Source organism: Drosophila hydei, unplaced genomic scaffold (genome assembly GCF_003285905.1).
Source record: "Drosophila hydei strain 15085-1641.00,03,60 unplaced genomic scaffold, DhydRS2 tig00000453-arrow-arrow-pilon, whole genome shotgun sequence".
NCBI lineage: Eukaryota > Metazoa > Arthropoda > Insecta > Diptera > Drosophilidae > Drosophila > Drosophila hydei.
The window spans coordinates 216,465-233,127 of record NW_022045735.1 but is presented as its reverse complement, the minus strand read 5'-3'; the positions used below and the strand labels follow the sequence as shown (position 1 = coordinate 233,127).

At 41.6% G+C, this 16,663-nt stretch overlaps 2 protein-coding genes across 3 annotated transcripts; one reads left to right on the top strand and one right to left on the bottom strand.

Annotated features, from left to right (window-relative positions):
- Positions 1-1,323: 1,323 nt before the first annotated feature.
- LOC111598326 (scoloptoxin SSD14) lies at positions 1,324-14,671 on the top strand. 2 transcript variants are annotated; one of them, XM_023313524.2, is made up of 7 exons: positions 1,324-1,665; positions 10,085-10,267; positions 10,575-10,678; positions 11,104-11,635; positions 12,516-12,929; positions 12,989-13,633; positions 13,829-14,671. In XM_023313524.2, exons 2-7 carry the CDS (start codon positions 10,131-10,133, stop codon positions 14,328-14,330), a joined length of 2,334 nt encoding a protein of 777 aa, XP_023169292.2. In that variant the 5' UTR covers positions 1,324-1,665; positions 10,085-10,130; the 3' UTR covers positions 14,331-14,671. The 2 variants fall into 2 exon arrangements, with proteins under 2 accessions (XP_023169292.2, XP_030080139.1); XM_030224279.1 differs by having other exon boundaries at positions 11,383-11,635; positions 13,829-14,330.
- A 655-nt stretch (positions 14,672-15,326) lies between these two features.
- LOC111598307 lies at positions 15,327-16,652 on the bottom strand. Its single transcript, XM_023313495.2, has one exon. The coding sequence runs from the start codon at positions 16,368-16,370 to the stop codon at positions 15,492-15,494; it is 879 nt and encodes a 292-aa protein (XP_023169263.1). The 5' UTR covers positions 16,371-16,652; the 3' UTR covers positions 15,327-15,491.
- Between the last annotated feature and the right edge of the window lie 11 nt (positions 16,653-16,663).

Below are 16,663 nucleotides of genomic sequence, written 5' to 3'. Positions count from 1 at the left end.
GAGACTGAGATTACGAAAGAAAATGAGAGAATTTGTAAAAGAGAGAGAGACAGAGTAATACATGGAGAGAGTATGATATAGAGTGTGAGTGTGAGCAAGAGGCAGAGTGACTGAGAGAAAGATAGCAAGTGGAAGAGAGAGAGAGAGAGAGAGAAGGTCTAAGTATAGAGAAAAAGATAGATATTAAATGATTAGAATTAAAAGTAAACTATTCTTGAGGGCTACAGTTAAACATGCATACACAGACACACACACACACACACACACAATCATCATTTATCATCTGTTCTTCGCTTCATGCAAATCTCTTGAAAATCATGTAAAAGAAATTAGAATTTTGATTTCAATTTTCCATTTAAACATATTTTTTCCATTTACCAAAAAAAAAACCTCTACTAAAAGTGTTTTCTTTGGGGCTAATTAAATTAGTGAGCTAATTTGACATGGGTTGACTGTGGGCTTAGGCATCGGACAGAAAGGCTAAGCGAAGGGGAAACGTGCGAAACGTGAGTTCCACAAATGAAATATAATAAATATCTTAAGGAATTAATGAAACTTCAAGATTCAGATCGATTTCTGCTGCTTCAGTTACGAAATCTTAGCTGCAAGCCATTTGCTGATGGATTTATAATTTGGCAGACTTCCAAATCTAGATATGGCTTAGGAGTTGTAGAGTTGGAATTGAATATCAAATGCTGATGATGATGATGACGATGATGATGTAATGACAACTCAGTCAATCGGAGCGGAGGTGGGTGCGCGCTCGGGTCGGTAACTGGGCCCGGCTTTGCTTTATTTTATTTTATTTTTTTTTTTTCGTATTTTGTCATCAGTTTTATCAACTTGTCGCTTCACTTTGTGTATCTATTTTTGTGTGTCACTGTCAACAAATTGCTTTTAATGGCCGGTTGGGTGGCGCAGCCGCCCCATGGCTACCGCTACACGCAGCACCACCACCGGCCACCCAGCACCACCCACTATCCAAAGCCCCAGCCCAAAGTACCCGCCATCAAAGTTCGGTTTGGTTCGATGCGAGTCGGCTTCGTGTGACAATCACGGCCTATGTCCATTGGGGCCGCCTAATTTTTGTGATTTCCGCACGACAGCAACAGCAACAACAGCAGCAGCAGCAGTTTGCACTGCAACAACAACATCAACAAATAGCAACAGCAACAGCGTCTGACGAAGTGCCTCGGCCTGACGACTCACATTAAATGCCGCCGCCGTTGCCGTCGTCGTCGCTGTCGCTGTCGCCGTCGACGCTGCCGTCGCCGCAGACGCGGCCGCAACGCGTCCCGTTCTTAATTCAGTTGACCAGCAGCCAGCGCTGCGACGAGACACGCGACTAAAAAATATATATATAAAAAAAAACAAGATAAAATAAAACAAATAATAAATAAAAATAAAATAGAAAATTGTAGAGAATTATCAGATCAGCTATAGACCAAAAATTATATAGCGTCGGCGGCGGCGCGCAACACGTAAAAAAAGAAGAAAAACTCAAAACTGAAAGCAAAAAATAATAAATAAATAAAAGGAATAGAAATACAAATTTCACGCGTTTTCTGTGCGTTTAGAAAACGCGCGCGTTTTTCACGCCTTTTTGTTGTTGTTGTTGTTGCTTCCGCTCATTTTCCAGTGCAAAAGGAAAGAATTCTGAAAAAGGTGAAATATTCATTTAAATACACACGTTTTCTATATGTATATATGAAATATAAATATATATTTATGCATAAGTGTGTGTATGTATATCATGTATATATATATATATATATATTGTAATTTATTTATTTAAATTTTTTTGTGTGTGTTTTATTTTTTTTGTTGTATTTTGTGCGTGTGCGTAACGAATGCAAAAGTTTGCTGTGTTGCGATTATGTTGCTAGGCTGTTTGCTGTGTGCTGTTTGCTGTGTGCTGCCTGCTGCTTGCTGCTTGTTGGCCCGGCATCGGCGTTCCGACTAGACGCCAGGTTCGCCCACCTAAAACGCATGCACGACCAACACAAATAGCGAGCAACGTTGGCGGCCCAACAACAATGGCAACAAGTCCAAGTCCAAGTCAAAAAAAATAAATGTATATATATATACAAATATATATATAATCAAGATATACGCAATGCCCATTAGGGCAAGAAGCTATCTAGTAGTAAAAGCGTCTGCCTTCGCTACCAGCCACAGACACATAGAGCGCAACAGGCAGCAATTTCATTATGTTGTCTTTCACCTGCCGCTGCCAATAAATAAATAAGCAGCTAAGAGCAACGAAACCAATAGAATATTCAAAATAAAAACGAATATGAAAATTGAAAAAGAAATGCCAAACGCCAGACGCGCAGAGAAATTGGATGAAAACACTTGTTGAGATTGTTGCATTTCACTATTTTCGTAACAATGAATGAGATGTGCAAGCAAATGGAAGATGGAAGATACTTATATTTAATATATGCATAGCTTAAATAAATATATATATATATATATATATATATATATATATATATACATATCAAGTATAGAGCCAGTGGCCAAACTCAACTCTGCGTTGAGCCAAAGAATAATCCATTTGATCTCAGATCTTGCCCAGTTCCAGCTACACTCAATGTAAAACATATAAGAGCTGTCCAGTTCTCTAGGCTATGAAAGCCAAGTAAAAACTGGTAGCATACATACATTTAGATAGGATATATTTAGATATATTCTTGATCAATAGCAGCAGTTCAGCAGACTCCTTTTAGCTTTGCCTCTGTTACGATCGCGACATCGGCTCACAATGTCCATTGCAGCTAAGCTTAAGAGAAACTCAATATTGTTCCTTTAAATATATATAAAATAAAATCTGACATATGTGTTATATACAGTGCTTCAAGGGGTATAGCCGAGGGTATATTTGACTTGTTTGACTATGCCAACATTCAGCAACTTGTCATGAAAGCTAATCAAATGAATATGAAATCAGCCAAAGAAGGCAAATGGCTTTCAAGAAGTCATATTCCAAGTATATGTAACAGAGAGCTATGATATAAATATATATATATATATATTGACGTTGATAAGTTCGAGTATTTGAGTTGATCTTTCTATTGCTAATTTGACACAGCATAAATTGATTTGGTTTATCTGCAGCTGCTGCTATCTAAAGTGAGCGCTGTGCCCGCCGGCTGCTAGTGATAAGGCGCTGCGACAGACTCAGCATGCAAATGTTGCTGCCGTGACCGATGCTGCTGCTGTTGCTGTTGCTGTTGCTGTTGCTGTTGTGTCACGACAGCAACATATATGATTGTCAAAGCTGAGGGACAACTGTTTGCTATCACTGTGCTAGCCAGCGGCAGTCCATTTGTTTCCAGCATTCAATCTGCCTTTATCAACTCACTCTCTCTGTGTGTGTGCGTGTGTGTGTGTGTGTGTGTATCTGTCATTATCAAAGCAAATAGTCAAGCGACAGCAACTTGAGTGTCAATTGTTAGCTCAAATCTCGGATATACTTTTGAATGGCAGCCACTTAATGGCCAGAGCTGCATCCCGGCAGCAGCTACTTGGAACTAAGACTCGCAATAACAACAGTTAAATCAAAGTATGTGTGTGTGTGTAGTAGTTATAGCTAAACGGCATCTCCGGTGGCATTCGGGGATCATCATATCGGTCGGCCGTAGCGCTGATTGCTGACAACTTAATCAAGAACATTTGAGTATAACAATCTAAGGCATTCTCTAAATATAACACATAGTGTCTATATGGCTATACAGGCAATGCTGCTGTCAGCTAATAAGTCTCAATGTCTGTATGTGTGACACACACACACACAGAGAGAGAGAGAGAGAGAGAGAGAGAGAGAGAGGGAGGCTATATATAATAATATTTTTCTGTATTTGCCAGTTGGCCCTGAACTTTGGGTGCGCTCAATTTGCACTGTCACGAATGTTGCGAATGTGTCAAAATGGGATGCTGGCACGCAAATCTCTCAGAACAATGCAAGATCTTTGTCCGATCATATCTCTCTCTCACACACTCTTGACTCGCTGTGCTGTCTGGATATGCATGAGCAGCCTAGTTCCCAGCTAAAGGCTTTGTCAATTTGTGATCTATATAAGAGGTTAAGTTTCTATTGAGCCACTGCCCTGAGCTTAAAACTCGTTTCAAATATATTTGTTTTTTTCTTATTTTTTTTAATATATAGTTTTTCTACTTACTTATTTCTCCAATTCCATATTGTGTTTCTATTTATAGCTGTCAACAATTTGTGTCATATTTATAGACAGAGTCCGAATGTGTTTCGCTGGTGTTCGGCCAGTGTATGGAGGGGGTTCTCACTGTGCTGATTATTCAATTGCTTTGTAAATCTTTATTCGTATTTAGTGTGTCAGTTTTATGATCACCACAAACACGTTGATTGAATACTTTATTCATATTTACTCATATACGAAATTGCGATCTTGATTATCTAAATAACTTAGGAGCCACCATTGAAAAACTTTCCACATAAATTGCTCTGCACTCGCATAGCTGTCTCTGGCGAATCCATTTAGACTGATATCTGTGATCGATAATACAGGAAGTGTGAAAAAAACAAAGAATGTTATCGATAAAGGCGCATACTATCGAAAATAAAAGCTTCAAACATATATGTATTTTTTTAGTGTAGCTGCTCTTTTTATTGTTATCAGTTATCGATAACAAATGTAGAGTTAGATTGTCGATAAAGACAAAAATAGATACGAAATACTTTTGAGTAAATGCATTTACAGCTATCAAATTAATCGAAAACATGTAAAAGAAGATATTAATATTAATCAAAGCTATCGATAACAGATCACAATTGAAAAAAACTCACAAATCAGTCATCGATAGTCAATTTCAATCGAGCAAAGTCTTTGGCTTAATCAAAAATTAAAGATGATACATTGATAGGTTATCGATAACATTTAACAATCGATAAGCAAAATTTGCCAATGATGATCGCTTTTTCATTGATATCAATTATCGATAGCACGGTTGAAATACGCCAATGACGATAGTTTTTTTTATTGATTATCGATAAACAACACAGTTAAAAAAAACTCTGATATCAGTTATGGATAATAAATCTGGATCACAATTAATTTTCACTAATCGTTAGTTATCGATAACACATTCCAGTCGACAATCGAAATTCGCAAATCGATATATACAAAAATTAGTCAAATCGCAAAAATAGACAAAAAAATCTGAAAACATTTTACATTTATTAAAGCCAATCACGAATCTAACAATTATTTTCGGCTATATATCCATATGGGGAGTCGCACATTAAATTATATTGCTAGCTGATCGTATAAGGCGAAGCGTCATAAATCGAAACTGGCCCTTGGCGAAAACTTTTGCCTAATTTGATGTGTAAACATTTGACAAATTTCAAGCTTTCAATCGGGCGTAAAATAGCCGAAGGTCGAGCCCAACAGACACACGCACGATACGCCTGGAGAGCATAGATCATAGCGCCATGGCTCTGGCTGGGTATACGAAACGAATCGAGTTTCCCTAGCAAACCGTTTGGGCAATTAAATAAACAATTTGACGAAATACATTAAAATGCATGAAGACAAATCAAGCGAACAAATAAATCAAATAATGCAAAGGGCAGGTGGCGCGAGGGGCGCTCGCTAAGTTTCCGAGATATCAATTCCAAAAATAAACAGCCCAATTGAGCTGCGACCTCAGACAGGCAGACAGCCAGACAAACCGACAGATGAGCTGCAATGCCGCACATTTTATTTACGTGCAACAAGTGTAAAACAACATAAAAAAAAAAACGAATTACTGCAATTTGCATTTATTTTATTATTATAGTTTTTATTGTTGCTGCTAAACTTATGCATTTGCCCATGCGTACAAATATTCTAATTGTTGCATCTGTCTAAGTCTGACCCCAATGGCTATTTAACCAGACCAGCTCTACCAATTGCGATGCTTTCAAAAGGTATTACACAGCTGAGATACCCTTTAATGTTGAAGTATAATATGATATATGATATATGATATATGATATATGATATATGATATATGATATATGATATATGATATATGATATATGATATATGATATATGATATATGATATATGATATATGATATATGATATATGATATATGATATATGATATATGATATATGATATATGATATATGATATATGATATATGATATATGATATATGATATATGATATATGATATATGATATATGATATATGATATATGATATATGATATATGATATATGATATATGATATATGATATATGATATATGATATATGATATATGATATATGATATATGATATATGATATATGATATATGATATATGATATATGATATATGATATATGATATATGATATATGATATATGATATATGATATATGATATATGATATATGATATATGATATATGATATATGATATATGATATATGATATATGATATATGATATATGATATATGATATATGATATATGATATATGATATATGATATATGATATATGATATATGATATATGATATATGATATATGATATATGATATATGATATATGATATATGATATATGATATATGATATATGATATATGATATATGATATATGATATATGATATATGATATATGATATATGAAATATGATATATGATATATGATATATGATATATGATATATGATATATGATATATGATATATGATATATGATATATGATATATGATATATGATATATGATATATGATATATGGTATATGATATATGATACTTAGTTAATGTATATTAACATAAAGATATTTCAAAGACTCAGAAACAGATTGATCCAAGAAATTCAAAAATTCCACATAAAAAAGATAAACTAAAATATTTACAGCTAGAATAATCATAGCCACTGCAAATACCACAATAAACATTTGTTTTTTTTTAAATGCAAAAAACATTAGACGGAAATGTCAAATGAAAAGAAAAACATTGGAGACGCCAGAGTTGAGGAAGTCGATAAAGATGAAAGCGTCGAATTATTGTTAAATATTTACATATTTATATATTATATATATTACTATATATATACATAATATATGTAGAGTAATCAAATGCTACAGCTAGAGCTGGGCACACCCATTGCTCCCTTGACCAATTGACCACGCCGGGCACGTACTGCAGCTAATCATCATGCTCATCGCAGTAATAATAATGATGACAGCACTACTATTAGACTCGGACTATTTGAAGAGCACGGACTGGGATTTGAGTTTTGGAACTTGACAGCGGCTTTCGAGCTGCTTGCCAAATTTGGTCGAGGCGCTGCGCACGCGCCACATGCAGACAGCGCCGATGGGGCAATTAGTGTATGCCAAATCCAAACTGGCGCAATCCATGTGAGACGCATGCAAATGTGGCTTGGCGTATTCCTTGCCATCAATGTCTGCATATCCACATTCATTTCTATCTCTGACTTCAATCAATGTCACAGACTGCTCCGTGCCAGTCGCTAATAGCCAACAATCTGAAGCGTCTGCCTTTCTGTCTTTCTGTGTTCCTGGGCCAATGCCTGGCTTTCGCTCTCTCTCCTTCTTTGGCTTGGCCTCTGACTCAGCCTACCTCAGAGGAGCACTCTTGCAGAATTGACTCCACTCCGACCTCTTCATCTGCCCTTGCCTATGATTGTCTTCTCCACGTTTGTCCCTGTCTTATTCTCTGTTCTCTCTGTTCTCGAGAGGGAGGAGAAGGAGAAGGAGAAGGAGAGGGAGAGGGGAGAGGAAGAGGGAGAGGGAGAGGGAGAGGGAGAGGAGAGGGAGAGGGAGAGGGAGAGGGAGAGGGAGAGGGAGAGGGAGAGGGAGAGGGAGGGAGAGGGAGAGGGAGAGGGAGAGGGAGAGGGAGAGGAGAGGGAGAGGGAGAGGGAGAGGGAGAGGGAGAGGGAGAGGGAGAGGGAGAGGGAGAGGGAGAGGGAGAGGGAGAGGGAGAGGGAGAGGGAGAGGGAGAGGGAGAGGGAGAGGGAGAGGAGAGGGAGAGGGAGAGGGAGAGGGAGAGGGGGAGAGGGAGAGGGAGAGAGGGAGAGGGAGAGGGAGAGGGAGCGGGAGAGGGAGAGGGGAGGGAGAGGGAGAGGGAGGGAGGGAGAGGGGAGAGGGAGAGGGAGAGGGAGAGGGAGAGGGAGAGGGAGAGGGAGAGGGAGAGGAGAGGGAGAGGGGAGGGAGGGGAGAGGGATGGGAGAGGAGAGGAGAGGGAGAGGTCTCTTTCTCTTTCTCTTTCTCTTTCTCTTTCTCTTTCTCTTTCTCTTTCTCTTTCTCTTTCTTCTTCTCCTGCTCCTTCTCCTGCTCTTTCTCTTCCTCTGTGTCTGCCTCTGTTCCTGCTAATTGCCTCTCTGGGTCTCTGCCCCTTCTTCAGATTCTGCCTCTGGCTCGCTTCCTGCCGTCTCTTATGCCTCTTTGCTGTGGCAGCTCACTCATTTTTTATGGCTGCACGGAGGCGGCGACGGAGTCGTAAACCCAAATTGCAATCCACATGCCTCAAAGTAATGCTCGGTAATTGTGGCATGTGCTACGCTTCTTTTTTGAGTTTTCTTTTTTGCTGGTGTCGTGGCTGCCTCTGCTGCCGTTGTGGTTCTTTTGTTGCTGGCGAGGCCCAGGCAGCTATTTAACAAAAATGAAATGAAATTAAAATGCAGTTGACCTAAAAATAGCAAACAGCCAGGCCGGACTAGGCCAACAGCACAAATTGCTAGCGACCCACTAAAAATTACTTAAAACAATTACAAAAAATATGCATGCATAATATATATATATATATATATATATCTGATATCCGATACATGATATTTGCTATGCTCTCTATAAGCGCAATGATCGATGCATTGAATACAATTTTTTAAAGGAGAAAGAAATATTGAAAATTAACTGACTTGGAGATGGAGTTGTGCTTAGATGAAATGTCCCAAAAGATCGGAAAATTTCAGAAGCTCTTTAAGCTTAGAGAACTGTAACCGATTAATCAACTAACAGACTATGTTAACTGTTAACAGCAGTTGCTTAACATTTGAAAAATGTAACAGAGTATGTTAAGTATTAACAGCAGTCGCTTAACATATATTAGAATCAATTAACAGGGTATGTTAAGTTAAGTCTCGGGCATGGCCGCATGCCCCACTGTACTCTACTTGTTATTCGTGCCACGCCCGCTGAGTGCAGATGTCAATAATAACAATGTTGTCCGGGTCATGCGAGGGCAAAGGTGATGCCTGTGAGTGCCACCGATTTGATGCCCGTGCCACACATCAAATACGGCGGCAATTAACCCAATTTACAGGCAACAATCTCGCGCACGCTCGCCACCAACCTCGCCCCCGCCCCCAGCCCTACCTCCGCCACAACCACCGCCGCCGCCGCCGCCGCCCCGCTCCGTGGGCTGTCAATCACAACATTCAATTATAGTTATGGACAACTCGCAACTGGCAACTCGCAACAAACTGCACTGTGCTAGTGAGTTGTAAGCGGCGCTTGGCTGCGTCAACTTGGGCGTCGGCGTTGGCGTTGGCGTCGACGCTGACGCCGCTGTCTGACCCATTTGTGTTGCACGCACACAGCGAACAGGAGCGAGCATGAAAATTGAGATTGAGAAAATGGCAAATGGTTGGGGACACACCCACATAGACACATGCAACCGCAACAACGACAACGACAAAGACGACGACGACCGCATCCTGCCATCAAAGTTGCCGGCAACATCGCTGCTGCCAATGACGCAGGCAGCAGGCAGCGGGCAGCGGGCAGCGGACGCTCTTGTTGACGTCGATTGTGAAGCGTTCAGTTTGCATTGGGACGCGTGTAAAATCTGTTGCATATCAACGAGCTGCGCCGTAAACTGTTGCATACTTGACAGCGCTCAGCCTCTGACATTTTCAGTTAAGTTTAGTTAAAGTTGACTTTGATTAAAGTTGGCTTCAGGCAGCCAGCTGAGCAGCTGCAGCAACAATCTTTCGACTCAAATTGTAAATTCTTCTAATATTATTTTTTACGCTCCTTGATTTGTGATATATCTATATATATATATATATATATATATTTCTAATAATTTGAAAATAAATTTTTGAAACAGCAACATCAACAGCAGCGCAGCAGCAGCCACAGTGGATGCTCACAAGATGGTTCACCACAGCAACGACGATGCCATGAACAAAATTCCACTCAAGTCCTCCAACGGACTGGACGACGAAGAGAAAAATGGCGATGAGCTGATGCAGGATACAGCCGCAGCCGAAGAAGCGCGTCGCGAACAGATGTAAGCCAAGATTTTGAAACAGTTTCAACTTTTTAGAAATCAGAAAGAAGTCACAGCTTCGAGCCCAGCTTAAGTTTCGAAAAACTCAAAAACAAGGCTAAACTAGATTCAGCTGAGGGCTCAGCAGAACTGCTGAACAGCTCAGATTGACCCAAGGTTATATAAATTATAATTACAAAAGCTATAAGCAAGTCAAGCAGGCAACAATTTGTAGTAACAAAAATCATAGCATACTTTTAAGGGCAGCATTTTATGTGAATTTATAAATAGAAACTAATAAATATATACGCACTTTTGTGCTTTGCAGGCGGGCCAATTTGTTGGCCTGGATGAAGAAGCTGACAATTGGCCTAATCTGCTTCATTGGCATTGCCCTGATAAGCTATGTGATCATCAGCCTGTGCTTGAGCGGTAAGTTCGAATCATAGCCAATCGAGCAACTGGCCAAACCCACATCTCTAACCACTCACTCACAAATGCCTACTAATTTATACACACACACACACACACGAACATACACATACACAGACATACATAAAGAGAAGAATGTATGTGATTGTATCAAGAACAAGCACAAAAGCCAGAGCAACAAAGAAACAGCAAGACATCTTGAGCAATACAAATGCAATATGTTGCATAGTTAGACGCTTTGCATGCCTTTGTCATACGATTCATAATCCTGCACCTCGGCACCCACTCGTAATGTTATATTTCCTCTATTGTGGCACCAAGAAAAGCAAATGTATTGACAACAAACTCTTACACCTTAACTTACTAAACAACAACAACAACAATTGCACCGACAACACCAACAACAACAACAACAACTTCTGTAGACTGGTCAAAGTCGTCGAGAATCACCAACAGCACAGTTGCCAAAACAACAACGCCAGCACCTGCAACAATTGTTGGCAGCAGCACAGCAACATCGGCGGCAGCAACAGATGCTGTTGCCGACGCCGCACCATCAACACCAGCACCAACAACAACAATAAGAACAACTAGCACAACAACAACAACTACAACAACAACAACAACAACAGAAAGCACACCAACAACAACAACAACAAGCAATCCAAGCACAAGCCCCACACTTAAACCATTTAATTCAACAGATGAGCAATCGCTTCCGCCGGCATCGGTATCCGACGGCAGCAACATGGAAGCGACAACAGCAACAAGTGAGGAAATTGCAGTAGCTGGACCAGCTGTAGCCGCCTCCACATCACCCACCACGCCACCACCCTCGGCAGCACCTATTCTGGATGACGGCGACGACAAGGACAATAAGAATTTCACATCCAAATTGGGCATTTACAAGCATGCGGCTGTTTGCTCGGATATGGATACTTGTAGTCAGATTGGCAGGTATACAAGTATTATCATAAGCATTAGGAGCAGGCCGGATCAGATGCCTTTATCAGGAGCAGGAGCAGGAGCGGGAGCAGTAGCGGAGCAGGAGCAGGAGCAGGAGCAGGAGCAGGAGCAGGAGCAGGAGCAGGAGGCAGGAGCAGGAGCAGGAGCAGGAGCAGGAGCAGGAGCAGGAGCAGGAGCAGGAGCAGGAGCAGGAGCAGGAGCAGGAGCAGAGCAGGAGCAGGAGCAGGAGCAGGATGCATGGAGCAGGAGCAGGAGCAGGAGCAGGAGCAGGATCAGGAGGCAGGAGCAGGAGCAGGAGCAGGAGCAGGGAGCAGGAGCAGGAGCAGGAGCAGGAGCAGGAGCCGGAGCAGGAGCAGGAGCAGGAGGCAGGAGCAGGAGCAGGAGCAGGAGCAGGAGCAGGAGCAGGAGCAGGAGCAGGAGCAGGAGCAGGAGCAGGAGCAGGAGCAGGAGCAGGAGCAGGAGCAGGAGCAGGAGCAGGAGCAGGAGCAGGAGCAGGAGCAGGAGCAGGAGCAGGAGCAGGAGCAGAGCAGGAGCAGGATCAGGAGCAGGAGCAGGATCAGGAGCATTAGCATAGCATTATCAGGAGCAGGAGCAGGATCAGGATCAGATCATTATCAGATCATTATCAGGATCAGGATCATTATCATTATCATTATCATTATCATTATCATTATCATTATCATTATCATTATCATTATCATTATCATTATCATTATCATTATCATTATCATTATCATTATCATTATCATTATCATTATCATTATCATTATCATTATCATTATCATTATCATTATCATTATCATTATCATTGTCATTGTCATTATTATTATCATAATTTTTACACGTAATTTTATTTTATTATTGTCATCAGCAATATCTTGGAAAGGAATGGCAGCGCTGTGGATGCAACAATTGCCACAATGCTGTGCAATGGGCTCCTGACCTCACAGAGCATGGGTATTGGCGGTGGTTTAATAATGAATATCTATGACCGGGAGTCACAACAAGGTTATCAGATCGATGCGCAAACCGTGGCGCCCTATGCTTCCCATCAGAAGATGTTCGATAAGGATGTAAATTCTTCTATCATTGGGCCGCTGAGCATTGCGGTGCCTGGCGAGGTGATGGGATATCATTTGGCGTACAAGCGCTTTGGCAAGCTGCCATGGCGAGAGCTAGTGGAGCCCTCCCTGAAAATTTGCGAGACTGGATATCGAATGAGTATGCATCAGGCATTGAATGTGGAGAAGGTGTGGCCCACTATCAAGGACAATTTGCAGTATCAGTAAGTACATGAGCTAAGTCCCAATCAAGATATAGATAATCAAGCTAAAACCATCGTAGATCCGTTTTCCTAAATGCGGAAACGGGTGACCACCATCGGGAGGGAGCAATACTGAAGCCACCAGCAAAACTGTGCAACACGTACAAACTACTAGCTGAAAATGGCCCAATGGACTTTTACAACGGCACAATTGCGCAAATGCTGGCCGAGGATCTGAAGGAGTTGGGCAGCATTATTACTCTAGACGATTTGGATACATATACGGCCGACTTACGTCTGTCCGTAACCATGCCTCTGGGCAACGATACTCTGTACGCCGTGCCGCCGGTGAGCAGCGGATCTATCGTCTCGCACATACTGAGCATTCTCGAAGGATATAACTTCACACGGGCTGATTTGGCGGACGATGAATCGTATGCTCTGACTATACATCGTATAACGGAAGCGATGAAGTTCGGATTCGCACGTCGCGCCGAGCTGGGCGATCCGCGTTTCAATGATATTCGTGAACTGGTCAGCCAGCTCAACAATCCTGAATATGCTGCCCAGCATCGTGCCAAGATCAATGACAACAGCGTGCTGAGTGGCCCGCACGAATACGGTGCACAACTCAGCTCCGAAGATGATCCGTATGGCACCTCTTCGCTCGCCGTGTTAGCGCCGAATGGCGATGCCGTTTCCGTTACCAGCTCCATCAATTACTAGTGAGTATTTTGAGCCCTCAATACATTGGCTTATATAGTTCTTGCAAGCTGTCAATAGATGGCGCTCTATGTAAGCACTCAGCAACCATTGCTCACTAAACTGCCAATAGGTAGCGCCCCTAAGTCCATAACGATACTTTTAATATTAATATTAATATAATGTAATATTTAATGTTTTTACTCTTAATTTTATAGTTTTGGTTCCGGCTTGATTGGACCACGAACTGGCATCATTTTGAACGATTGCATGAACGACTTCTCTCTCAAGGATAATATGTTCGGTCTGCCACAGTCGCAAGCGAATGTAATAGATTTACATAAGCGTCCCATGTCGTCGCAGTCGCCAATGTTGCTGGCCGATCAGGACGGCAATATACGTCTAGCGATCGGAGCTGCCGGCGGCAGCAAGATATTGGGCGCCATTGTCGAGGTGGCCGCCCGCTTTCTCTGGTTCGGCGACGACCTGAAGGCGGCCGAGGATGCGCCACGGTTTTACCATCAGCTACTCCCCGATGTTCTCCAGTACGACGAAGGACGTTTCTCAGAGAATGTGCTGAGTCTACTGCGGAAGCGGGGGCACACTCTGAAGCCGTTGGACCGGCACAACACTGCCGTGGTCTGTGCCATTGGTCGCAATGCGACAGCGATCTATGCAAATGCCGATGGACGCAAGCGTGGCGACGTGGCCGGATTCTAGACACAACCCCAGGCACCCAGGCACGCACACACACACAAGCGCGCGCGCACACGCACACACACACGCACACACTCATACACGCATAAGCAAACACTAGCGTATCGTTCAAGTGAGATTAGTTTGAAGAGAAAATAAAAAGAAAACAAGAATTAAACAAAGCGAGAAGTGAGGGTGAACACGAATGTGCAAGTAAAAGTATTTAAGCTAGCTATGTCTTTTTTACATATATCGTATGTATATCGTATGTTATATAAATTTATATGCTACCTACAACTACCTTACCTTATACAATAAAAAATCAAAAACTGCAATTTTTTTTTTTCCGAAAAAATAAATGAGATACCAAAATATACAAATTGTGCAACGTATGCGAATCTCTTTTTGAAAGGGTATCCCTTAGTTGTGCACTGCCTGCTTGGGGAGGGAGTCCCTCTACAGGGTATCGAAACTATTGTACCAGAGACACAAATCTATACTACTTGAAATTTCACCAGAAACAAGGAAGGATGTCCAGATGTCTGCATATTTATCATATCAATATAATGTACAAAATACATTACAGATCTTTAGCTTGCAGTTAGGCGAAACTCACTAAATAATCGATTTCGATCGATAATTTGAAAATCAGATAAGTTATCGAACTAGATGAGAACATTCCACTGCGCGTTTCCTACATAGCGAATATGATATATGAGAAGAGTCTAGGCCATAGCGAGATCGTTGTTGTAGAAAGAACGGAAGGACGGACGAACAGACAGAGAGACGTATTGAAATAGAGACGACCAGAAGTGACACGGCATGCCAAGAACAACTAAGCCCATCGTCAAGGGTCTATCGAAAATATATGTTCTATAGTTTATGGCTTCTACGACTACCACGCCAAATCCCTGTTGACAGCCGCTAGCGAGGGATAGTCGAAGGGGAATTGTCAATTATAAGCTAAGCCATAGAAAATATTAAAATTTTTATTAAATAACATAACGAAATTTAAGCCACCTAAGAATTTGTATTAATCAACAGAAACAAGAAATTATGAACTCAACATTAACACGTAAATTAACCAACGAGCGTCAACTTAATTATTTTCATGCTTCTTGACGGGGCTGCATTCCGGATGGAAATCTTGTTGAAGTGAAATTAATAATGTGACTCAAGGCAGAATTATGTCAGCTTCGACGCTTTCTCCTTGGGCTTGCAGATTTTGTTGGCATATTGCTCGACCGCGGGGGGAATTCGCAGTGCTATGTCGGGCATGGTGCAGAGGAAGGATATCTCGAAGATAGCCGGATGACTGGAATAGATGTGATCCAGCATGCTAATGAACCAGAACATCAGATCACTGATATAATGTATGGTGCTTTGGGCAAAGAGGGCGCCGGCATCACTGCCATGCTGATGCGAATCGATGATGGCCGCAATCGAGGTGCGCAAGTCGATGGACACCATTACTGTGCGACAGTCGGCGACAATGGCGGCAAACAGATGGGAGGGCACATCCCAGCCGTCGGCCTTCTGGAATGCCTCCAGCGTGGTAGTGAAGATGCGTGACAGTTCGACCCCGACAATCATTGGACTGAGCGGATCGGAGCCGACCTGCGTGAAGAACCATTCTCTCAGGCGAAAGTTAATCTTCTGATGGGATCGTATCGCCTTCAGGGCATCTGGTATATTTATATTGCGATTAGCTGAGATGAGGTCGTGATAGACGATATTGCCATCGTTGATTGAGTCGCCAATCAGATCCCAGGCCACATCTGGCAGCTCCGATACGCTGTGGCATAGACTTGGCATCCTGGCCACCTTATCGGCAACAATCAATGAGATTAACGTACAGGAATTTTTGCCGCTCTGTCGATAATCGCCATAGCGGGATTGGCAAAAGTCCTGTGGAAACCACCAGATGTTCACATTGCCAATTTCCTCATGCTGGGCCATCTTCAGCTGAAGATTTTCTTTTACTTTTGCGCCGCGCCGACTGAATTTGTATTCAGCTCTTGTAACAAAATATATAGATATATATTTATATATACACACATACATACATATATATATATATATATATATATATCGATATATATATATGTATGTACGACCAGTTCGGTATAATGTTCTCGTTTGGGACTGCGGGTTTCTGTCACTTTTTCCTACGAACTCAAGAGATTGCTCTCGTTAACTGATAAAACATGAAATATTGGTTTTGTTTAGAGTCAGGGTATCGAAACATATACGAAATTTAATTTTGAAGACCAAGGGAAAAAGGATTCCTACAAATATACTTATATATACTGTATTTAGACAGAAAACTATATGACATATCGAATTCGGATTGTGAC